Source organism: Cucumis sativus, chromosome 4, assembly GCF_000004075.3.
Source record: "Cucumis sativus cultivar 9930 chromosome 4, Cucumber_9930_V3, whole genome shotgun sequence".
NCBI classification, from domain to species: Eukaryota; Viridiplantae; Streptophyta; class Magnoliopsida; order Cucurbitales; family Cucurbitaceae; genus Cucumis; species Cucumis sativus.
Genome location: NC_026658.2, coordinates 14,160,869 through 14,187,298, shown reverse-complemented (window position 1 = coordinate 14,187,298; position 26,430 = coordinate 14,160,869). Strand labels below are relative to the sequence as shown.

The window sequence follows — 26,430 nt, the reverse complement described above, 5'->3', positions numbered from 1 at the left end:
TTTCTTCTTGTTATGTGACTTGTTTATGATCTTATTTTAATGTATATTTTTAGAAACAAAAGGCGCAAATATCAATTAAATTTGGGTCTTAAACTTTTAAAAAAATTAGGACGAGACACGTGTCAAATCAACTATGTTACTAGGGGACAAGTGGCAGCACCACATTCAAAGATCTATTATGCATTGAGAATTGGTTCGAAGTAGAAAGACTATAATACCCCTACAACCTACATTTTCAAAAATTTTGAAATTATTTTTTTATATTAGAGAAAATAAATAAATGCTTTTTTCAAAAAATAATTTACTTTCTTATTCCCATAGTAACTTTTTTTTCTCAATTTTTATTTTCATTACTATTTTGAGAATTCATGGATACTATTTTTAAGTGTAGATATAATAGTGGAAAAAAGGAATAATTCTAAATAGAGATTCGTCTTTTTTTTTTTCACGCAATAGGAAACTTATCAATCTAATATATATTCTCAAGCACTAATTTTCGAATAATAATATTACAAAGGATTATAAGCATTGAGTTTTTTTTTTTTTTTTTTTTTTTTTTTTTGCAAAAATAGCAGAAAAAAATGATAATAAAACTCATTTTACAATATTTTTTAAATTAGCTAAAATAGTAAATTTGAAAGTAATGACTGTCTGATAGCTCTCTGATAATATTATGATTACCGTTTGATATCACTAATTTGATCATATTCATGATATGCAAAAAAATTGATGTCAAGTGTTGTTTTTTGTTAAATATTTTTGTCGTTTATCTATAAGAAATTTAATATTAAAGTAGTTAGACTCAATATAGTAATATTTTATTTTAAATTTTAGAGAGTTTAATTTAACTTCTCACAAAATGTTTACAACAAGTTGTATATTTTTTAATAACAAAAACAAGACGAGAAAGAGGTGGAATAAGTATTTATAAACTTAATTTTTTAAAATTGGAAAAAGATATCATGATTATCAAATAGCTTTTTCCATTTAATTTTTAAATTTTGACTAGGTATTTTAATATATTGAAAAAGAATAAATGTCGAATGTAAAAAATTTAGAGGTATAAATGAGATAGAAATGATGTTTATAGGGTTAGTTTTTAAAAAAATATAAAAAGATTTACCTAACGACGCTAAATTTGAAAAAATAATTTATCACCGAGTAAGAATTGAATTAAAATTTCTATTTATGATCGATATTAAATTGATGGTTTTTTTTAATATTTTTATCAAATTGTTCAAGAAAATTTATAGTTAACCATAAATTTATTAATAATATTTATAAAATATAACAAAATTACAGATTGACAGTCATAAATACAAATAGACTTCTATCTCAATATTTATAAAAGAGCATAACTTTTTGCTGGGACATTTTTTAAAATTTCTAAATTAGATTAGAAAGATTGTAGAAGTTAGTAAAGAAGGTTGAGAATGGAAATGGCATTGGTGAAAGATAATGCTTTTTGAGTGGCCAATCAAACTCAAATCTCTAAAAGCAAATATGAATCATTAATATAATTATTATTGGCACACCAAAATCAATCTCTCATTATTATAATTATGCAATCAATAATATTTGCAACTTCAATTAAGTATTGTTTTATACCAATGTTTTTTTTTTTGTCACAATTATAAAACATTCACTTTCTTAATTGTATTTTAAATTACTTGTACCAAAAATAATTTAATGCAAATTCTTTCAATCTTTTAATATATATATCATCGTTAAAAAATGAAAATATGAATTAAGTTATATTCATGTTTGTCATAAATAACTTGGTTACTCTGACGTAAGTTTCATCAAACTCAATAAAGTTAAAGTGTGAGTTTCTATTTAGAATGTGTAATATATGAATGAAAGCAATGTATGTATAGCTTTTGAAAAATTTAAAAGATAGGATAGAAATTTGCATATGAGTGTGTTAAGACGAAAGATGTTAGTAACATGACTCAACTTTATTTTTCTTGACATAAAGTTTTAAATGTTTTTTTTTTCTTATCATGAAGTGTTCGGGTTAATTTACGCACACGTCGACTAATTTTCATGGGATAACTTATTTGATCCAACAAAATTTAGGTGTCAAGAAAACTGATAAGATATCAATTCTTAGATAAGTGGATATTATGAATTGGATTTGTGGTCTCTTTTTCTCGTTTATGATTAAGTTTTTCAACTTTTACTTTAAATTATTTGAATCAATAAAGTTTGCTTTACACATATTCTCAACTCTTTGTTAGAAATATAGAAAATGATTATTCAATTATGGTTATGAATGCATTTATTAGGTGATTTTCTACTATATCTTAAAAAGTGAAAGGGAGATCTTTGCACATATTGGATTGTTTTAAAATTGGGCAATTAAAGTTTGTGTTAATTATTATATGATTTCATACAAAATTAGCTCTTCATGACCACAAAACACAACTTCAAAATTCTCACCAAATACTCTTGACAAAATAAGAAATTAATTGCCATTATTTTCTTTTATGAGAAATTTTAGGCCAAGATTAAAATGTTGATATGGAGAGGGACCCTTATAAAACTAGCAAAAAAAAAAAAAGTTTTAGGATAATAAGATCTCTCTCACTGTATTTTCTAAATTGCAAAAGTAGCAAATTTAAAAGTTGATAGTCCACTGATAGCTCTATGATTAGTGTCTGATAGCACTAATTTTGCCCTATTCCTATTCGCAGTACGTAAAAAACAGGTGTCATGAACTGTTTTTTCTAAATATTTTTGTCATTTAATGTAATTTCTCATATCAAAATTTCAATTTCATAACTAAATTACGAATATTGTTATTAGTATTTATGTCCATATTGAGTTCAATAGAATAGGATTGAAATGAACATAACTCGTTGACATGGTGTTTGTACCATCAACATCAAGGTCAGAGATTTGATTCTTCCATCATACACATTAATCCAATACCTTTGCAAAATATTTTCAACTCTTGATTTTTCAAATATATATCGATATGTCGGTAGATGTTTTTATCCTCGGTTTTAGCCATCGTGATAGACATGCGATTTCTCAACTCTTTTAGGTAGCCTCCTTGTGTGGAAGTCTTTAACCATCACTTGTATTTTCAAGTTTTAGCCTACTTAGTTGATTCACGATGAAGCTTAATTATCTTCGTCTCTTCTCAAACAATTATTTAATTTTCATTGACGTGCCTTCTATTTTCAAGTTTCAACATATTTTTGTGAAAATGAAGCTTAATTATCTTCCTCTCTTAATTGACACTCAAACGTTGTAGAGTCAAATAAGTTGTCCTATAATATTAGTTGAGGTGTACGTAAACTGATCGAATACTCGCGGATATAAAAAACAAACTTCATCTTATAAAGCAATTATTTAATTTTCATTGAAAGAACTAAGTAGGAAAGAACTATAGATACCTCTCTAGTGGATCATCAATTTAATATTTCTAAAAAGTCTAAAGAAGTTAGCAAATGGTATTATTGCATTATATCTATACCATAATAATTCATTTGATTAAAAGCTTAAGAAGTACCATTCCCATATTTATACGTTGAAATTTGTTCAAATTTAGTTTATATATTTTTTATTTTAGTTCTATGTACTTTCAATATATTTTATATTTAATCCTTCAAATTTTAATTTTTAATAAAAGTAGTTAAATTGATTAAAAATACATAGACTAAAATGAGGCACGAGAATATAAGTAAGAAAAAAGGTGAAAGCATGAGAGCAAAAAGGTATGTTACCCTAAATTAAAAGGGAGGTACTCGAATATTTAAACGTTAATAATACATGGTAACCTACTTTATTCTTATAACTAAGTAAATGAGTGAACCAGAAAATAGTATGTAACATAAAATTGAAAAGGAAAACATTTAAAAGCTTTTAAAGAATTAATATAAACTCAAAGTGTATACGTTAACATTTAATTATTATTTATACAAAAGTTGAGAATGCACTAAGAAACCATAAAGAGTTTTGTCCACACATCATCTTTACATGATTCCAATTTGGAGGGTTATGTTATGGTCCACCTCATTTTCCAATTCCAAAACGCAACTTCTTCTTCTTTCATTTCTTTTTCTTTTTACGTGGCACAAAATACTTCCATTTAAAATCAACTATAAAATATATGTTGAGTTGTTCATATATAAAAGTTACCTTATCATCATTTAGTTAAAAAGACAATAAAAGAAGTTACACAGTTTAGAGAGTAAAATAAGATTCAAGTCGTGGAACTTCTTCTACCTAACATGCTTCTCTGTTTTGCTTGTTTATCTCAGTTATCTCTATCTTTCAAATGAAAGGTTGAGAAAGAAAGTCAGAAGATCTACCAAGTAGAACCATTCAATTCATGGACAAATATAGGGATGGGTAGCTACCAACATCAACCTCTATTGATATTCCTTCACAACAAGTTGAAATAAGCATCCTTCGCTCCGTCCGAGCAAGTTTCCGAAGCTTCTTACCCTTTAGATTATGGGTAGTGGGGAGGGGGAGGGGGAATGGGAATGAATAAGTAATCAAATATGTCAGAAATTGCAAGTAATGAATCAGGGAATCAAATTTTCTGGTACATGTAAACTCTTATCATGAGTAACATCTTACTGTTGTTTTCAGATTACAATCTCATTGATGTCACACTAATTGATTCATTTGTGATGTGAAAATAATAGATATAAGAACAAAAAAGAGAAACTACAACCAAATGCCTCAAAGGCCTAGGAAGAAAATTGCACCTTGAGGCATTAACAAATTCAAGTTGGTTTAATGTTGGTTTTTAGATTCAGTTGCTTCACCACAAACCAATGGCCTTCCACCAAATTCCTCCAATGCCGAGCCAGATAATGATGTTGACGACAGATACGAGGAATCCGTAGCCCCACCATTGAGCGAGAGGAACATAGTTGGCACCATAGAAAACAGGTGCTGAGCCGATGCCGTAGTGAGTTAGGCCACCCATCAGATTAGATAAGAAGGAAAGCACAATTGCTCCAAAGTAGGGGGGAGTCCCCAAAGCACTAGCAACAGATAAGAAGGCTGTAAACATCGCGCCTATATGAGCAGCTCCACTCGCAAAGAAGTAATGAGAGTAGAAATAGAGAAGAACTAAAATGCCGAATGAGAGCTGCCATGAAAGACCTAGGCCGCCAACAAACTGTCGAAAGAACACATTTTTGTGAGTTGTTAGGAGAGGAACTTATCCAAAGGAGCACAGTAATAATCATAGGTTGCCAATTGAGACGGCAGCATTCAGAATGCATAGAAAGATTTTAGTAATGTGTGCAAAGATTAGAATCCGAGACTCAAATGCAAGATCTGGCTAGTTTTATACAGTATTGATTAATACAGCCAATCTTGAAGGAGCCACCGAGCAGATGTTGGAGCTCAGCTATGAAAAGTTAGTTGATGATATTAGATTTCATTACCTCAGGGAGCTAGTTGTAGCATGTATAATGTCCTAGCAGATCCAAAAGTAAACAACTTATGCCCCCATTCAATAATCATTTAATTTTTAGTTTTTGGCTTTGAAAGGTTAAGCCTATAAATACTATGTCCACCTATAATTGTTATTTACTTTCTAAAAATGTTTTCAGAATCCAATCAACAAGCCAAAGGCCTTGAAAATGAACATAAAGATATCTTAGAGTAAGTTTGGGGTGAATTTTGATACTAGTACTTTTTTTTTTCTGGTACCTTGTAGAAAAATGCAAATTAATATTGGGCTCTTAGGTACTCCTAGAATGATGAAAGAAACCTTTGGTTGTCTAGATGGATCTAAGAAGCACATTTAATTACAATTATAAGCATTTTCCCTAGTCTAAGTGTCATGCTAAACGGGCATTCCTAATCATGCATCCACACAGTCGTATTCTCAGATTATCAATCTCCCGACCAAGGCACAGGGTATGTGAAAAAAGAGAATTTAAGACAAACCTTCACTACAGTTTGGCTGAACCAGGAGATGAGACCATATTTGTTGAGATACCCTGCCATTGCAATGAGTGCAGCAAACCATGTTAGAGTGTCCCAGGCAACAGCTTCTCCCAAGCACTCTTTCCATGTCACAACCCCAGTCACAAGAAGAACAGACAATCCCAAAATAGCAGCAGTAACAGCATCCACATTAAGAACCCCTCCAAAAACCCAAAGACCCACCTGATCCAAAGAATAAGGAAGGCCGCTGTTAGCATGTCCACTGTGCAACTTAGAGCAATATAACATTGAGAACTAGGCAACTCACATTGAGAGCTCCACAAAGAAATAAATTTTGTACACTAAACAAAAACTCACTAAAAGCTTCAGCACTAGAGTTTCCAACATCTCGACAATGTAACACAATTTGAACTAACTAATCAGCAATCCACATTAAGAGAACCACAAAGTAACAACGTCTATATTCTATAATACATGTTTCAGCAGAATTGATGGTGTTATAGACTTCAAGATGAGTAGTTTTCAGGTAGCTATTACGATGAAGCAAATGTAAAAGCAAATCATTAATTAGTCATAGTCTTAGAGTAGAACAAGAGCCAAATAGCTGCTTAAGGATTAGGAAATGAAATTCCTAGAATTCAATCAATTCAAAAGGCAAAAGGAAAAAGTTTCGAACTGATACGAGAAAAAAAAAGTAGGGACAGGGTCATATAGATGTTCATTACCGTGAGAAGCAGAGTTCCAGCCATTATAATCTCATTCTTGGTCATTGGCCCCATCTTTTCCAATTTCTCTCTTGCAAGCTTCGGTGCATCTGGGCTGCTCTTCACTGTGGGCGGATAAACGACATACAAAAGCAATGGCACCACAATCAAGGAGATCAATCCTGGAACAATGGCTGCTTTAGCCCAGTCAGTCCATCCAATCGTCTGCTTAATTGTGTTATACGTTAGAGTTGCACTCAGGGGATTAGCAGCCATGGCTGTCAAAAACATAGATGATGAAATCACCGAAGTTTGAAAGCAAGTGAGCATCAACCAAGCTCCCAACCTATTCTCCGTCCCATCACCAACATTGCTACCACAAGCAACACAGAGGGATTTTACCAGTGGAAGGAATATCCCTCCTGCTCTGGCCGATACCGAAGGAATTGCTGGCGCCAACAAGGCCTCACTAAATACTAAACTATACCCTAAACCTAACGACGAACTACCGAATAGAGAAACAAATTGATAAGCAATTCGATTACCAAGTCCGGTCTTAATGAACCCTCGAGCAAAGAAGAAGGCAAGAGCTATGAGCCATGGAATGGGATCACCAAACGCAGAGAATGCAGCAGAGAAAGTTAGGGTTTTAGTCAGAACAGAGGCGCCAAGTCCCAGCAAAGCAACAGCACCAAGAGGCAAGGGCTGAGTAATAATCCCAACGATAGTAGCAAGGAAAATCGCAAGCAATTGCCACGCGTTTCGAGAAACACCAGACGGCACCGGAACAAACCATAGAATGATACCCGTAGCAATCGATGCAATCAATGGCTTAATCGCCGCACCTTGCCATGGCTGAGGAGCTGGAGCCGGAACAGCAGCAGCAGCAGAAGAAGAAGAAGAAGACGCCCGGACAGTAAAACCACCAAGATTCCGACCAGAACTTCCGAAATTTAGACCTGGTTTAACGAATTTAGCTTCATTAGATAGAGAAGACGGAATGTGAAAGCTAGTTCTAACGCCACTACCGAAAATGGCAGATTTGGGAATACTGGAACGAAGAGATGAGCAACGAATTCGAGCATTAGATTCAGAGTTCGGAAGACGCGACCGAAGAGAAGGAAGATACAAGGAAGTAAGCGCCAGAGACGCCATTAACCGGTCCTGATCTAAAAAAGACGGCAACAACGGTGGAAAAAGAAGATTCCGATGACCGTCAAGATTAAAGAAAGCGAAAACCAACTAGTGGACAGAAATCCGACGGCGGATAATTCGATTGAAGAACAGCGATTCGACCGAAGATGAAAAGAAAAAAAGTGAAAAAATTAGCTTAGAAGGATCCGCCGGAGTTGGTTAATACGGCGGAGATTTCGAACAAGGGAGATGGAACCACGTGGTGAATCTAAATAGAATCAAATGGATGACGTGGACAAGAGTTCCAGCCAATGAGAGAGACGGAAGTCCACGTGGCAGCAGGTAAGTGGTGGATGCTTCTTTCAATGGGAAGCAGAGAAGGAATGAGGATCCGATCTGACATGTGAGGTCAGAAAGGGAAGTGATGCAAAATGACGGAGTTGCCCTTATGACAGTGAAATGTAGAGGCACGTGCACCACCCGTGGTAGAGGAAATGAGATTGAGACGGAGGAGAAACGGTGGAATTAAATTAAAGAAATGAAGTGGGTGAGTTGAGAAAAAAAAAAAAAGGAAAGTGGGTGTAATGACTCAAGGGAGTACCGAAGGGGCGTGAGGCGCGTGACTATTTTGTAAGGGTCTAGCTGTCACTTTCTGCCAGCTCAGCTAAGAACGTTAAGTCTAATTCTATATATAATATAACCTTATTGACATTAAATAACTTTCTAAACTTTACAAATTAAATTTAGTTTTTGTAATTTGATAAAAATCTTACTCTCTTATTCTTAAGAAAAGGTATTAATAATTAAGTATTAATAATTTATAGTTTACCGAATAATTGATAACATCAAAAAGTCGCTTTGGCCGAGTGGTTAAGGCGTGCGCCTGCTAAGTGCATGGGGTTTCCCCGCGAGAGTTCGAATCTCTCAGGCGACGTTATTTTTTTCCTCATTTCCAAATGTTCAATAAACGACTTCTCGGGTTTATTGGGCCGGAAACCACAGCCCAGTTACAGATGCTGCTATAATCCAACCAAAATGCAATTAAGCACGAGTTCGATAGATTCTTCAATAAATTTCTTCTTTTGGTTTGTCTTTATCATTTAATATAATTTATATTGTTCATAATCATTTTGTAAAGGTTTTAGCATAATTGAATTTTTAACAATGATTACATGTTGGTTTAACTTTTCAAGTGTTTTATAGTACTCGACAACTACTCAAATACGTATATAAGAACAATTAAGTATTTCTTTTAGATACGACTATTCAAATTAAAGTAGCATGTCCGGTACGTAGGTAGTCAAACATAGTCGACATTTAAAACATCATGACCTAGTGATGATAGAGACGTATTTGAATATACAATTAATCACGTTTCGTTTTCTATTAATATTCATATATATAACTTTTTTACAATGTGAAAAATGCACTAAGTGTTAGTTAGTGGATTGGTGATTTTAGGTTGGAGGATTCTTTTTACTTTTGAATTTAAAGGAAAACAATATATATACAAAACCCTAAGCAAAGAGAATAATGTAAAAGTTTGTTCTAATTTCTTCCCCCAATCACTCTATATATCCAACTAATCCAAGACATGATCAAGTGTGTACTTTGTTTGTTCTTCAAGTAATCAAAATCTTTAGGGTGGTTTTTGTATTTTTTTTCTAAATAAAATAATTCATAGGCACACATGTTAGTCATGGACTTAGGCCTCCAAAGTCCTAAAGAAAATGATTGGAGAAATAAAAAAGAGACATTCTCTTTTTATCATTCATCCTCAAGTGGAAAAACCAAAGGGTATGTGATCACTTTCTATGTCTATCCCTATGAAGGCTATTCTCTTTGTGTAAAATATTTCAATTGGGTCATTTTCTAAGCTTAGCTTTAATGAGAGAATTTGGGGGAAGAATGCAATCATCTCTCTCACATTTTCTCCCTATGTGTGTGTCTCACCCTATATATATATATTATACTTCGTTTTGTCTTTATGTTTATATATATATCATTTAATCCTTTTTAAGTTATTGTATTTTCTTTTATTCTTTTGCATTTACAATTATTTTTAATAACAATGGTTTCAAATATTTATAAATATAGTAAAATAATAGATATATTACTGTTCGTGTCATAATAGACACAAAGAGTCAAAGAGTCCATCATGATCCTTCACGTATAAAATGTGATATTTTCCTATATTTGTAAAAAAGAGTTCGTTCATTTTGCTATATTTGAGAACTTTTTTTAGAAATGGTAAAATATGTCAAAGTGAGCAACATATTTATACTTCACGATAAAACTAAGTGTATTGCGTTTTTTTTTTCATTTAGTGCGGTTTTTTCGATGAAGTGTAATTAGTTTGTTATTATTATTATTATTATTATTAAAAAAGTCTTTTATATATAACAAAATAAATTAAAATATTTATATGCTATAATAAAATTTTTGGATTCTATCAATAATAGTCGGTGATATTTTAATGACATTAATAGCCAGTGATAGAAGAAAATATCACTTACTATCAAATCTGAATCTGAAATTTTGCTATAACTTATAAATATTCGGTCAAATTTACTTGTTTAAGCATTATCATATGAAAAGTAGTTTTATAAATTAAATTTATCTCCTAATTTATATAGAAAGATTTGTTTGTCATACTAAACTTTTCTCCTTTTGAATATAGCAAAATGTCAAATTGCAGAGAATAACTCTCGATTTTGTAGACCACACGAGGGGAGCTAATGTCAAATTGCACTTTCAATATTCACGTACAAACCCGAAAATAAAAATTGTACTTTTAAAACCCTAAAAATGAATTAAATTGAATAAAATGACAATCTATACGTACATACACACATATATATATGTATATATATGTATTTCACAACACACACAATATATCCCAAAGTGTGATTACTTTTATATAAGGTAAAACTTAAAAGAAAGAGAGAGAGATAGTTAGTGTGTTACATAATGGGATTTAGAATTGAAACCAAGCATGTGCATAACTAATCTCTAATTGACATAATTAGTTATGAAAATATAATGGAAAAGTCACAAACAAAAGAGACCAAAAAGGTTATAGAGATTAAAAAAAAAAGAATGATAAAATATCTCTACTACTTTGTTTAATTCCCCTTAGTGGAAGAGAGGAATATATTCAACACCTCTCAACTTAGTTATCATTAAAACCCATTCATCCTAAGAAATAATCATATAACCTTTCTCTTATCCCAACCTCCATTTTTACCCTCCGGTTCAATCTAAACTCGTTACTTGTAAACATAATTCAACTAACGTAAATTAAGTTTTCATGCACCAATCTCTCAAATCTAAAAGATCAGAAGTTTTCGAATCCCCACTCAACGTATAACTATAATAATCCTAAACATCTCAAGTAGGTTGATATATACATCGATTAGAGATCAATCATCGTAAAATGGAAAACTTTATTCTTCGATATTTTAACCCAATTACTTTCACTCACTTACTCCACAATCTATCATTGTCATGTATGATCATATCATGAACAATAATATTAAGAAAGAAGAGAAAGAATAACAAACTTCCATTAATTTCACCTACTAACATATATTCATATATCCTTTTTTGTACATGCATGTTTACAAATAATAATAAACTACATATACACTGTATACAATAATATTGTTAATTTCTCTTTCCTTCTTTCTCTAGCTTAAAGCATAGCCCTCTCTAATGGAGTGCCTTCCAAGGGTCTTCAATGTTCATACCACAACCCTAGACTCTTTTTTTTTAATACTACTTCACATAATATATGAACAGCTTTTCAAAATTAAGAAAAAAAAAGTTTATATATATAAAGCAAAGAAAGTGAAGACATCTAGAAAAGATAGAAGATGTGAAGAATAATCTAGCCAAACCCTAAATATATCCTGTGAAAGTGTTAATATACATCTCGAAAAATTATTTAATGTTGACCGTCTCGATATACCTCATTTTTTTCTTCTCTATTTTCTTTGAGGATAAAATTATCCGTCGATATTATTGTGTTGGGATCTTTTCGAATAATTTCTCAATTTTAGTACTATTGGACTTGAAAATTGAGACATGGGAAAGAAGGAACATCTTTCATCAAATCCTCCAAGTCCCATTCCCCAATTGAGAATTCCTCATGAAGAAAATTTGCTCCAACCCCACCACCATTAATGTTGTTATCAGTAGTCTTTGGATTATTATTGTTGCTAAAATTATTATGATTAGCAAGGCAGTTGATGTTGTTAATTAAGTAATTACTATGGTTAGCTTCTTTAACTATGGTTTCACTTTTTAAGCTTCTCTCGACGACAGCGGTGGCAGTGACGGTGGTGGTGGTGTTAACACTCTGCAAAAGAGGAAGATTGCCAAAGAAACTCTCATGGTCTTCATGGAAAAAACTCGGTTCGACCCCGGTGGTGAAGGTCGGGGTGGTGGTGGAGAAGAATGGTCCACCGTGGGCGGAGACGAAAGGGAAGGGATCGAGACCGATAATAGGATCCGAAGCATAGATGGGGAACTCATCCATTAAGCCTTGTGATTGTTGTTGTTGGTCTTGACTTGATAAGAGACCACCAAAAAGGTTAGGTTTTGAGTCAGTAGAGGGGGAGCCAGTGGAGCTGGTGTTGGGCGATGGTGTAGAGGACAAATTCTTGAGCCTCTTTTTAATGGTTGAGTTCCAAAAATTCTTGATTTCGTTATCGGTTCTTCCCGGTAATCGTGCCGCAATTTGAGACCATCTGTATTCACATAGTCACATACAAGTATTAATACACATTCTACCCATTAGAGAAATAATGCAGTACTGACTTTTATAACAATCAATTAAAATACAATTTCAAGTTCAAATTATCAAAACCATTGTGTAACTTTTATAATTTTTAAATGGTTGTTAAATTTGTTGACATATTTCATATGTGTGTATATAATAAACTCATCTACTAGCTAGTTAATTACATTCTAATATATACATATATATAATTGACTTTTTTCAAACCTAATATATCATAATAATGCAACTCATTATAACTCATACTCTCTGTCTTGTTTCAATTGGTCTACAGTATTTAACTTAATAATAATGAAATAAATTATAATAGAAATTAAAGTATAGTGTAAAATGAAGTTGAAATATCTCTATAATTATAAATAAATATATAATGAGTAATGTGACATGGACATGGACATGATTAATCACTATCAAATGTAAACTGATTTTACACTCTAACTCTCATTTTCTTTTAATCAAACTCTCCTTTTTACCAACAGATTAAGTTTTAATTACCAAAAATAATTAGCTATTGCCAACTTAACTAACAATTTACCATTAATCATTTCGAATATAAAAAATATCTTTATGAATGAATGAAGAAAGAAAAAAAAACAAACAAACAAACAAACCTGTTTCCAAGAAGAGAATGCAAATGTATAATAAGGTGTTCTTCTTGGGGAGAGAAAGCGCCGCGTTTGAGATCGGGGCGTAAGTAATTGATCCAACGTAGACGACAGCTCTTACCGCAACGTTGAAGACCTGCATTACGAGCAACATCGCTCCAACAGCCTTGGCCATTGTTAAGCATATAGCTCATCAACTTATCGTCTTCTTCAGGAGACCAGAGTCCTTTTCGGAGCTTGGTTGTGGTGGACGTGCCACTGGCACCCGTTGCCTCTGGTTTCCTCATTATTGTTGAACGACTAAAGAAAGAGGTAGAGAAGGAAGAAGAAGAAGGATATTGTAGTGGGGGAAATATGTTGTTGTTGTTGGAACTGGGTTGATGTGGATCTGTGTGGAATTTATAAAGAAGGGGGTGAAAAAAAAGAAGAAAAGAAAAGGGAGATGGAGTATGAAAGATAAAATTATGATGATCGTGATGGTTGTGGGGTTTGCTTACAATATTGGGAAGAGAGAGAGAAAAAGAGAAGGTTGTTGATGGGTCTTTTGGTAGAAACGGTTTGGAGGGGGACCTTAATATTATATTTATTTCAATATATAATTAAATAAAGTTGGAGAAAGAGATAAACGGTGTCGTCTTGTCTTTGACTCTAGACTCTCTCTCTACCCCTTTCTTTATTTCATTTTTATTCTTTCTTATTTCCAAAATATTAAAAATAATATTACCTTCTACCATATTTTCTTTTATTTTACTCCCATCAATTTAAACTTTAAACTTAATTATCTTTGTAAAAAACTTTAAGGTTTGTGTTGATGCAAACCCTAATTAAAATTTCATAAATACATTTATTTAAATCTTATTCTGTTTTTTTACCATTTTTCTTGATTTAAACCATTAACTTTGATAAACATATCTAAATTAAACTAAACATAATGGAGAATAATTAAGGTATGTTATTAGAATTAATTTGGAGGGTTAAATTGAAAAATGATATTTCTTCACTCACAAGGTAATCATCATCCATGAAACTGAATGTGAGAAAGAGAGAGAGAGGGTTTGTTTTCCAACGAAGCCAAGATATTTGCTTCCATTTCACATAACCTATATTTCTCTCTCTTCTCCCACACGTGTAGTTTAAGATATATACTTCCCTTTTTCCTTTTTTCTTCTTTCTTTGTTTTTTTCTCTTCGTTATATTTATATATATAAATAAACCTTTAAATAATTCTATCAATTCTTTCCCCCCAACTCTTTCATTTTTAATCATCATTCACTTTATAATTAAATTACCCTAAATACCCACCTAATAACTTTCTATTAATTTAAATCCTAAACTTTCCTAACTATACTGATTTAAATCTTAAATTTTAATAAATGTGTCAAAGTCTATTACAGTTAAATTAATGATAAAATCCTATTATTTGTAATTTTGTTATATTTATAATTTTTTAAAAAAAATTGTAAAATTGTACATAGTTGGTTATAATTAGCCAATTTTCATCTATTGTTTAAGACTTTAAAAGTATACTAGTAATAATGTAGGTTTATGATGATATTTTATTTTCATGTTCTATGAATTCATAAATTTTTTTAAAAGAAAATATTGTTAAATAGATGAAACTTCTTTTATCTATTTTTTTTTTAGATTTTAAAGAGAAGTTTTTAAAAATATTAAAATAAATTAAAATATTTATAATTCTTTTATTACTGTTTATCAATGTCACTGATATAAGCATATCATAGCTATCAATGTTTATTATTGTTATAATCTGAAAATTTTAATATACGTTGTAAATTTTTTGTCAAATTTTATATTTTCGACAATTCTCCTTTTTAAAATATATATAGATATAAAAGTTTTAGTTTAAGAAGTTGATGAATATATTGAAAATTAATTATTAATTAGAGAGTTGAAAAAAAGGTTTAGAATTGAATTTGTTATTTAAGTCTTTTAGGAAAAAGAATAGATTGAAAATTAATGATGATTAGACGTAATGTGGTGAAATGCTTTGGTCTAATTTTTGTTTAATCCAACTCATTAAAATGAATCAATCTCCATTCTACAAATTCTCCCAACATCTCTTAGTTCTTTCCATTTGCAAATAATTCAACTTTCATCCTCTCAATCCCCGCTTGCCATCTGGGCACGTATACTCAATTTGAACGTTAAAATGAACATAACTCAATTGGTATATTAGAAATTTTTTATTCTTTTAATTTTTTTTCGACTGCGGTTAAAATTCAAGTATTTAAATTAAAGTTGGATTATCGCTCTTTAGATCTAAATGAAAATTTGTAAAAGTTTGTATTTTACTATTTTATTGTTAATCTTTTTCTCTTAAACATCAAGTCTTATTTGGGTAAAATTTTAAAAATTTAATATTCTCACTATTTTTTTGGAACGATGAGGTGGGTAAGTTTATGGTTAGAATAGGGTTGTTTTGAGGAGCATTTTTAAATATAACAAAATGAACAAAAATATTTACAAACAGTTATAGCATTTCGATAGAGTTTGAACTTTTGTTATATATTTTGTAAATAATTTCAACAGTTTTTCCTTTATAATAGTTCCTCATGTTTTCAATATTTGATTTTGTATGTTTAATTAATATTAATCTCGATACAAACAACAAATTAATCTCGATAAGAATAAAAAACGGCATTCGTCTAAATACTAACATTAGTTTAATTAATATCAATCTTGCAAGACGTTTTGGACTATTGAAGGAAACATAATTCATTAATTCTAGTTATATAGTGAGCTTAACTCAATAATAGTTGACATTATCTTTCTCTCTTGACGTTTGAGATTTCATCTCCCTAACATAGGATATACTAAAAAAAGTTGGTAACTAGAGATGTAAAATCCTTTATACACTAAAATATCTCACAAAAGTCATAGCATCTTATAAATTATTTCGTTTAATATTATATCACGAAGAAATCTTTACAAAAAAGTCATTATGCAGTGGCAAATTTTTAGTGGCGCAAGTCATTTTTTTCAGTAAAAGTTCGTACGTTTATAGCGACGTGAAAAAAAAAGTGTCACCAACTTACACTCTGGAGTCGATCGATATCTTCGTTAAATTATATAAAAATGATTTGCATGAAAAAAATATCCAACAAAATATCACTAGCTACTTGCACCTAAAGTTGAATAATAAAAAAATGTGAAATGTTTCATTAGTCAATCAAATTATTTTTAATTAAGTTTTTTATATTTATAGTGTGTATTATTCATAATTATTTATAGATATATATATTGACATTTTATCAATGTTTTCCATTACCATTTTTTTCAATCAAGGTCTCTCCTCTTAATCTACAAATTAAAACAACCTTATGTCATGTGTATATTTCTCCATTTGTCAATGTTTCATATATATTATATATATATATGTCATTTTTTCAAACAAAAAAATGATGTAAATGAAAAAACTAATTTTCATGTGTAATAATAGTATAATTCATATTAAATATATATCTATAGCAAAACATTATATTATATTCCACTATATAAAAAGTTAATATATTTTTAATCGTACCTAAAACCCTTTGCTATTTGTGAACTATTGTTTTTTTTTTTTTATAACATATATTACAAATATGGAAAATAATTAGTTAGGTATTTAATTAATTATAAGTTTTCTATATTTTTTTAAAGGCTAATTATATTATCAGCATGATGGGTTGATATGAATCACAATCAAGAATTAGGGATTTGAATATCAAATTAATTGTAATGTAATTAACAAAGACACTTATTTTGTTTATTTAAATTTAAAATTTTAATTTTGTAAAGAAAAAGACATATTTTTAGGAGTCCAAAAAGGCGTACGGAATATTTGAAAATTTTGAGATGAAAGAATGGAAAATTGTGTTTGAAGTTACTATTAAATTGTATATATATAAAAAAAGTTAATTATTATTTCTTTTGCCTTAGAAATTAGGTTTTCCTTTTAACGTATTTTATATGCAATCAACCTAAAAAGTCGAAAATGGGCTAAAACTAAACAAGAGAATGCTTCAGTAATCTTTCTTTTTTGTTTTTAAGCCTTAGTTTTCTAAATGGATGTTATTGGAAATGACAAAATTATTTAAAATATAACAAACGATGATGATAGATACTACTAATATCTGAACTCAACTGATCTTTTTAGTGGGACGCCATAGCCTGAAAAATCTTTTTGTGCGTTATTTAATTCATGTGTAGGAAGGAGTTTTTTTCTTCTGGAACTCCAATTTATACGGACACTTTCAAAAAAACTCAGTATGATTCCTACATGAAAATAATTTGGTTGAGCTTCCTATGATCGAACTTCTCTCCCTTCGTACACGACTTCAAATAAGAGTTATTAATACCTATTCATTCCCTATGGTCGTGTGATATACCATCTGATAAGAGTCCAAACGGAAGTACTTTTTCGATCTCGAGAAGCAGTCTCATTCATCAAGATCTTTTGGAGTTTAGCCAGATGTTTAAGAAGAAAAGAGAAAATCAAGAGTCATTCTAAGAATCAATCACACGGGTGTCTCATAGTCTTTCTTATGTGCCAATTAGGATAGAACATGCTCCGATAGATTTGAGATTTTGTTATATTTTTTTTTGTAAATTATTTGGTTCATTTTATTGTATTTGAATTTTTTTTTAATATAAAAAACTAGTACTAGTTGCTTTCTTTTAAAAAAAAAAATTCATTCTCGACACAAAGTAGAAAATAAAATAGAGTTTTGTTAATCCTTTAACGACAATGAAAATCTCTTCAAATAAAATTTGAAAAATTACAACTCATATCTTTTAAACTATATTGTCTTATATTGAATTAGACGTGACAATTTATGAATATGTAAGTATGGTATTATTAATTAATGTTGATATGAGATATAATATTTGTTGAAAATAGAGGTATTCACAAGTCCATATAGTACGTATATTTTTGTGTAAAGGTACAATCCAAGTACAACTAATTAAAACAGGTCGTCAACATTTTCTTAAGGATGCTTAAATTCATAGGTTTATGAAGAATATAGAAAATAGGAGTAAAGATGAGATAGCTCTCCAATTTAAAGAAATATAATATATGTCACGTACAACCATTTCCATAATATAATGACTCATTTTTCTTGCCATGTATAAATTGAATCAATATCAATTTTAGAAGTTAAGACTATCATAAAATTGTCTCTAAATTTATGGATCTGTCCCTCCTTTTAAGTTATCAATTTGATCTAACTTCGTATAGTATGTGTGCTATATAATTATTTGCTTTTACTTTAGTTTTTTCTTCAAAATGACGAAATTAAATCATTAATATTAATTTCAAACGGATAATATATTTCCAATAAAGTAGTAGAAAATAGAACCTTTGTGTTTAAGTGGTTTTGGTGAAGGGTAAATAATTTGTTAATTTTTTTCTATTTTTGAATTTTTTTTTTGTATATTATTAGTAAATTAGGAGAAAAAGATACAATATCAATTTCAAGTAGATTGGTGCAATAATTTTTGTGAATAATGAAAATTAAAGTACAAATGAGAATTTTTATCCATATTTATTCATGAAACTCTAATATATAAATAACCCTTTAATTATCACTTAATGTTGAAACCCAATTAAACAGATTTTTGTTTCTATAAAAAGAAAATCAATATATAATAATTAATGTACCTAACTTAATAATAATAATAATAATAATTTTTCCTTCTCTAAACCCAAACCCTTTGAGCTCTTGAATCTTAGCTTATGGGGGTTTTTGGAATTGGAAACTTGCTAAATTCTGCTTTAATTACCTATTATTAATCATCTAATTCAACTTTGTTAATTAGTGCATAATTGTATGAGAATCTTGAGATGGAAATGGAATATATGCTAAATTTAGATATGATTATATGAAGATTTGTGTATGAAAAAAAGTATATTAAAAAGGTTAAATATGCTTAATTAAATAAAAAGAGGATCGCCTTAACCATTAGCTTGTTATGATCCTCGAAATGAACAACAAACACATACTTTGATCATTTCCCAAAAAAGAACTTCTCCTAATTATAACTACGAAAAAGTACATAGTCCGGCCGAGAATCACTTTGGATAAAATGATCAAGAAATCACATTCCTTCAAAAGGAACACCAAACCCTAGTTTACTAATTAAATCCAGTCTCGAGTTTAATTTTTCATTCTTTGTCAACTGATTTTGATATGCAACTACACGTAAAATTTGAGAGCTAATACATATGAACAAGTAAATTATTTAAGGATGTCGATCGGCTACGATAACCCCGGTCATGGTTAGGATTATTGAAATATACCTAACGAGTTTTTTTCTTTAATTCTTAAAAAATCAAACTATTTACCTTCTCCATTTTATTTGTCTAGAAAGCGTAAATATTTTGTCATTTTTTTTATTTTTGACAATTTCTATAATTAACTAATTAACGTGAATATACTTATGAATAAAATGTAATTATAAAGAAAAAAATTATTAAAAAATATTTTTAAATATAACAAAAAAATTTAATTACATTTATTAGCTAGTGACATTAATTAAAAGAAAAATGGTAAAAAATATAACATTTCAAAAAATATTTACACTTGATAAAAAAAATCAATTATTAGAAAAATCTCCTAATAAAATCTAATTTAGTTTCGTTATATTTATAAATTTTTAAAAAAAACTTTCAAAAAAAAAAAAAAATTCAAAGTCAAAGCAGAAAAAAGAAATTAAAAGTGCCAAATTATGTGTATGATAGTATTTGCATTATTTGGCCTTGATATTTTTGACATTATCATTACCCAATATTTCAAATGCCCACATTTGCAATATCTCCAATGGGGCCAATGAATTATACATACAAGACAAAAGAAAACAAAAATCAATCCCAAATTTTTATTTTCCTTTTAAGAAAAAGAAATCCGTCGATGTGGCACGTCAAGATTCGTGGTCGAATATTATTGGCTTTCAAATGAAAAAGAAACAAATATATATAGTTCAAAACCCTAATGATGTAAATACCAATATGAGTCGTAGTGATTAATGTTGGAGAAATTATTTGGTTTATGACAATATTATCTTTGCTTATTGACTCAAAATTAATTATCATCATTAATTAACAGTAATCACTTGAAAAAAAAATGTTTAGCCCAATCTTTAATCAAATATGATATTTAGTGTCTAATTGGGCCATGTCGGCAGTATTAATTAAATGCATAATTTAATTTGTTTCAATATTTATCCTTAATTAATTACGTGTGTTGTTATACAAAAAAATGATATATTATAATTAATATGAACTTAATTAATTAATTAATTTCTATCTTATGAAAATCTTTGTTTCTTTTGGTCCAAAGTTAAATAGTGAGCATGTCGGCAGTTAGAGAAAAAATGATCATAATAATAATATTTCAAATCAATATGGAAATTTTTAAGGAAACTTAGGGTTAATCATTTCATTTCTGTCAACCACTTTTTGTGTTAGCAAAAATCTCCCCTCCTTATAGTTTGCTTAGAAATAAGGCTTTCTCTTTCTTCACCGGGCGTTGGGAGAATATATATCGTTCTAGAAATAATGTTAATGAGAAGTAGTGATAGATTTTACGCGTTCTAGATTTGGCCCACGTTATGACAATCTGTCTCTCATTAAATAATGTTTTTTATTTAAGATAATGTTAATTAATTATCGGGAAGAAAAATCTAATGACCGGACTTTGTAAGACCTAATCTCGAATTGTGATAGGGTATGGATTTGTATAAAATGGTTTTTAGGGTTCACGTTGATACAATTCAAAAAAATTATATATAGGAGACACTATATAACAAAAACTAATAATTGTAGTAGGCAAGGATCGAATCCAAAACTTTATGATTTTGCAAGAGCAAATCCATTATACGATAGACATAATTTAATAACAACAAAACCTTATTTAATATATATTGTAATCTAACTCTTCAAAATTAATATTTAAATACAAAATCCGAGAATGTGAGGGGAATACGTGTCCTCTAACCCTTTAATAAATCTGCTCCCGATAACATTCAAAAAGTATATATTTTGCTATTGTACTTGCTGTCCAACATCTTCTTCTTTAGTGGATGTAAAAGTATAAACATATGTGTGGACAAAATCAAGAATGTGATTTTTTTAAAAATAAAATATAAATAATCAAGAATGTGATTTTTCAATAAAAAAATTATAATAATAATTTCAATCAATAATACCATAATAAAATAATTGCATGTGTAACACAAAAAAATAGTAAAATACTAAAACAATATAGATATATAGTCGCTATTTTCAGTGTTTTATTATATTTTATTTAATAAATTAAAAGTTACCACTAATAGCAACTATTATTAATATATGTTATTAACTAGTTGTTACCGTTGATAATGAAGTATTATCAATAGTAACTTTTTACTTTTATCAATGGTATAAAGATATATATATATATTGCTTTTTTTTTTCTCATATGTTAGAACTTAAATTTCTATTCAATATGTATGTTTAAATTCAAGGGTAACTATAAAGAATAACGATGATAGGAATAACAGTAGTTTTAAAAAAGTTATAAATATAAGCAAAGCATTTATGAGTAATAATAAACTTCTAATATTGTTTATAAACTCTTATGATCTATCATTATTTTAATAAACAATTTTACTATATTTGTAATTTTTTTTTAAATGTTGCTATATATATATATGTTAATATTTTGAATCTAAATGCTATATTTGTATTTGGGATATGAACATCACCCATGTAGATTAGAACTAGAAAAAGTCTTAACATGTAGAATGTGTCGAATTCGAATTAAGGAAAACAAAACGTATACTTAGCCTTGTGAATAATATAATTACTTCCACATGAGCAAGATCACATTGGTTTGGTTACAATGTCAAACATAAGTACCATGATTGTAACTCAGTGAGACATATCACATAGCAAACGAGTCTTTAACGAGCGAAAATGATAAACTAAAGATATATAATTATAGTTATTGATGTCGAGACATAACTTAATTGGCATTGAACGTATACATTATTAATATCAACCTCAAGGTTTATGAAGTTGGAGGTCTAATGAGTAGATAACTATAAAAATCAATTTTATAATTTAACAAATATATATTTTAAGAAGCATAAATACGGAAAGAATCTATATTTCAAATTAAAATAAATTAAACTCATATTTTTAGTAATTGGTTGAGGACATTGAAAGTGATTCTTTATATATAAATTGAATTCCATGATTATGATTATAATTGTGACTTTCTGTTTGTCCCTAGAAATTATAATAATAAAGTGGCTCATAGTTTAATTCAAAATTTGCTTTCTTTCTGGTTCTCAAGTTTATAAGAACATATTTGTTTGATTCGAGTACGCCCAAAAATAGATCAACTCATGGGTCGACTCGATTATCAAAAGGTTGGTGATCCATATCAAATATAATGAAAAAATTGATTGGATTGGACTGGAGTGATCGAACTTAGAACCAAGCTCAAATTAGACTTGAGCCTGCATATTCTCGAGTAAGATCTACCTAGAATGATTGATGACCCAATTTTCAAGAGAAAAAGAAAAAAAAATCATCAAAATCAATATATCTCAAACCTTACTACCTAAATAATAAGAGCATGTGGGGTTGATTTGAACTCTAGTTCTTGGTATATATTGGTGTCAATTGAGCTATATTTGATAAACACTAAATAAAACTTCATATCATCAATATTTTTATCCAAAAAGTAATAAAAATATAAAATACATTAAATAAAAATAAAATAAAATAAAATTTAATAATGTTCCGTCATGAAAAGTTGAATATATACGTATATATTTAAGAGATAGTTGCAAAATTAACAATTAGATTCAAAATAGTTAATTAATTATATAGCAACATTTAAAAAAAATTGCAAATATATTAAAATAATTCAAAATCTATTAATGATAAGAATCTATCATAGATAGACAGGTAGCAAATATTAAACTTGGTTATGTTTACAATTTTTTTAAAATTATTACTACATACTTCATAATTATTCTAAAAACTACTCCTTATTATAATTACTCTATATATATTTAACTAATTAAGTAACTAACATTCAATGGATTAATCTAATAGGTCAACTAGAACTGAGTTTGATCGGTCCAATAGATTAAACCAATGGGTCAGCGAGAACCCAACTCAAGTTCCAACCAAACTTTGATCAAGAGTTGAGGCCAAAGAGTTGGGTCATAGGCTTAACTACAGAAGGTTGCTTGGCTCGATCCAAACCCAAATCATATCTAGGCTCTTTAGTTAAGCTTGAGTCAAACTTCTGGATTGATCAATTGAGTCAAAACCTATCACAACATACTAAAAACGACGTTGCATATTTTTGGATGACATAACACTTGATTGATATACCATATACATACTAGCAATCATACATAACTAAGTACAATAGTTGAATCTATAATAAATACTAGAGATTTGCAAACATCTTGAAGTTTTTTTTTTTCACTCACCCCAATTCCTCAACATGTAGTTGAGTGAAAAGGATTCAATAATAAAGCTAAATAACATAGTCATCCATGCAAAACCAACAAAAGAGAGGAGATCATCAAAGAAAATAAGTTTTTCTTTTTCTTCCTTTTGGGCCATGTCTCTAAAAGGCTAAAATTAACTATGAAGAGAAGGTTCTGTCATGGTCCAAGTTCTTGAGATTGTTCAACTCTGTAATCTTTTCCATATGGATTTGAAGACTCCAATATCATTTGTTCTGCCCAATTATTAGATGGAAGTGAATCAAGAAGATCATCTGTGTGAATGAAAATTTTTATAATTCTCAAGCAAATATTATTATTATTTCATACTATATATATACTCTTATTATTATTATTAATAAAATTCTAAGCTTATTGAGATGGAACCATGCATTATCCTAAAGCACTGCATGCTTAAACACACCAGACACTAAAAGCCATGCTTTTATGTAATGATCTTTATTATCATTTTTGCATCTTATTATCAGGGCTTCTCTCTTTGTCGCCTCTCTGTCCTTTGCCATTAGTTTTTGCTAGCTCTTGTGGTGATCTATGACTATGACTATGACTATGTAGTACCTATTGTTTTATCAAAGAAATGAGAGTGTGATATAAATAGGATGTCATGGTGTTACCCTAGATATAAGATATTCTGGTGTTACTACTGTACTTTCTAACCCACTATACATACCCCTGTCTTAAATTTTTTTTATTGTTTTGGAAGTTTGGCTAAGAACTCAACCCATTTACTCAAAAGAAATGTACAAATCATGGTAAAAAATCAAGAGGAAAGAGGAAAGAAGAAAGATAATTAAATATAACCATACGATCGAAGATAAAACGACATGAAGCTCAAACGATAAATTATAAAACCATAACAAAACACAACGAAAATTATTACAAGCTAAGTGAACAAGAGATCAGTGTAGTAAAAAGAAAAAAGAAAGAAGAGCAAAAGCCCACCCAGAAATTGGAAGGGGAGATGAGCTCCTGCCGCAACTTCGTCTCTTTAAGCCACGACGATCTTCAACCAGCTCCAGTAAAGATTCATCAGCAGCGCCTCGCTTTTTTGTACTGGAACTACTCGGATCCGTTGACACATCTCGACTTTTAGCAACGGAGATGATTCATGAATTAGGGTTTAGGTTGAACTCATAGTCCATAGCGTTAACTAAGAGAAAGTTTGAGAAAAAATTGTAGAGAAATTTCTGTGCTGTAGTGTTTGTGTTCATACTACTAACTTAATGGTGTCCCTTTTAATTAAGCCCTTCACTGTTCTAAGCAGTCAATGGAGATATTATGAAACCATGTGTATGTGTTTGTATTATAATAATTTTCACCATACCCTAAATCACTTTTTCATCAATCCAAGATATAGAAAACAGTCCCCCAAGCATATGTTTAATGATAAATTAAACATGAAAGTGTTCCTTTAGCTTTTCATTCAAAAAAATTTGTAAATATATTCTTGTACTACAATTGCTTTTTTTCATTTTCCTTGCAAGTTGGGTTAACTAAGATCTTTGATGGATAACAAATTTTGTTAATTGGTTTCTGAATTTGTAATACTCCTAATTCACGAATGCATATTTTATAGAGCAATGATTCAACGCTCCAACCACATCAAGGATAACATCGTGATAAAGACAATGTACTCAAAGGTTTAATAATCGATTTACAATAAACGGGTGAGTATCGCAAATAAATTGTATAGTAATTTTTTTTGGTTGGATGAGTTGTGAAGTAAATAAGTTGTTGGGGTGTGGTGACTTTCAATTGAACTTCTCCAATTAGAAACTAACAAAAGGGTTAGAAGAGTTTTACAAATTAAAATATAAATTTTCAGGTTTTTTATAATTATTTTGTTTTCTATTTATGATATTTTTAAACATCAAACCACTTTTTTTACAATCATCTGTATCTTTCTTGTCTATATTATAACATAAGTGGTACGAAGGTAGATTCCAAAAACGAAATATATTTTTAAACATCACGAGTTTGATAACTATTTGGTGTTTAATTTTGTTGTAAAAAGGTTTTTAAAATCAGAAGAACAAAAACGGTTGATTTCATGCCTTAAAAAATAATAATATTTAAAACTTTGTAAAACACAATTACTTAATTAAAGCACCCCACCAACATATTTCAATCGTAAAAATCTCAAAATTCAAATTTATTAATTTACCAATTCTTTTTCATCTTAAGATAAAAAAGTTCTTAAATTTCGACCGAGTAATTTATTAGTTAAATAATAATATTTGATGTCAAAATTTATCGGAAGATAACATATTTGATTTTCATGTGATACCAACAAATTTATAATATGAAAAATAGAAGAATTTCAAAATAATGAAAAATACTTGGATATAATGTTAGATCGTGAATTTGGTGGTTAGAGAAAATTTCATAAATATAATCGAGAAATAGTTGCAAATTTAACAATTAGATTCAAAATAATTAAGTATATAGTAACATTTTAAACTTTTTGCAAATATAGCAAAAATATTTGTCAAATTCTAGACCGATAGACCATGTTGTAAATATTGGTCTATTACTGATAGACCATAATGAGTTTATCAGCGATACAAGTCTATCATCGATAGTTTTGCTATATTTGTAATATTTTTAAATGTTGCTACATCCTTAATTATTATTCATCAAATCACTATCTATTACCATTACCCTATAATTCAATACCAAAATATTCATGGCCCATGTAATTACAAAATCAAAAAGTCCATGAAAT

The 26,430-nt window shown here is 29.4% G+C and overlaps 2 protein-coding genes, 1 long non-coding RNA gene and 1 other non-coding gene across 4 annotated transcripts; 1 reads left to right on the top strand and 3 right to left on the bottom strand.

Annotated features, from left to right (window-relative positions):
- Positions 1–4,518: 4,518 nt before the first annotated feature.
- LOC101204366 (dicarboxylate transporter 1, chloroplastic) lies at positions 4,519–8,008 on the bottom strand. The gene is made up of 3 exons (XM_004142067.3): positions 6,651–8,008; positions 5,926–6,147; positions 4,519–5,146 (listed from the first exon to the last, which is right to left on the bottom strand). Exons 1-3 carry the CDS (start codon positions 7,782–7,784, stop codon positions 4,784–4,786), a joined length of 1,719 nt encoding a protein of 572 aa, XP_004142115.1. The 5' UTR covers positions 7,785–8,008; the 3' UTR covers positions 4,519–4,783.
- A 607-nt stretch (positions 8,009–8,615) lies between these two features.
- On the top strand, positions 8,616–8,697 carry TRNAS-GCU. Its single transcript has one exon. It is a non-coding gene; the product is annotated as a tRNA-Ser (tRNA).
- A 2,568-nt stretch (positions 8,698–11,265) lies between these two features.
- Positions 11,266–13,546, bottom strand: LOC101211508 (transcription factor MYB82). The gene is made up of 2 exons (XM_004142176.3): positions 13,176–13,546; positions 11,266–12,514 (listed from the first exon to the last, which is right to left on the bottom strand). Exons 1-2 carry the CDS (start codon positions 13,454–13,456, stop codon positions 11,827–11,829), a joined length of 969 nt encoding a protein of 322 aa, XP_004142224.1. The 5' UTR covers positions 13,457–13,546; the 3' UTR covers positions 11,266–11,826.
- Positions 13,547–23,515: 9,969 nt separating this feature from the next.
- LOC101204610 lies at positions 23,516–24,957 on the bottom strand. The gene is made up of 2 exons (XR_180806.3): positions 24,648–24,957; positions 23,516–23,920 (listed from the first exon to the last, which is right to left on the bottom strand). It is a non-coding gene; the product is annotated as an uncharacterized LOC101204610 (long non-coding RNA).
- Positions 24,958–26,430: the final 1,473 nt, after the last annotated feature.

What these genes read in the sequence shown, in the direction of transcription:
- LOC101211508 (XM_004142176.3), bottom strand. Translation starts at nt 13,456, where the DNA reads ATGAGGAAACCAGAGGCAACGGGTGCCAGTGGCACGTCCACCACAACC. An exon ending in CATTCTCTTCTTGGAAACAG is followed by an intron (nt 12,515 to 13,175) that starts GTTTGTTTGTTT and finishes ATGTGAATACAG; the next exon opens with ATGGTCTCAAATTGCGGCAC.
- LOC101204366 (XM_004142067.3), bottom strand. Translation starts at nt 7,784, where the DNA reads ATGGCGTCTCTGGCGCTTACTTCCTTGTATCTTCCTTCTCTTCGGTCG. An exon ending in CTGGAACTCTGCTTCTCACG is followed by an intron (nt 6,148 to 6,650) that starts GTAATGAACATC and finishes TCTTTGGATCAG; the next exon opens with GTGGGTCTTTGGGTTTTTGG. An exon ending in TCAGCCAAACTGTAGTGAAG is followed by an intron (nt 5,147 to 5,925) that starts GTTTGTCTTAAA and finishes TTCTTTCGACAG; the next exon opens with TTTGTTGGCGGCCTAGGTCT.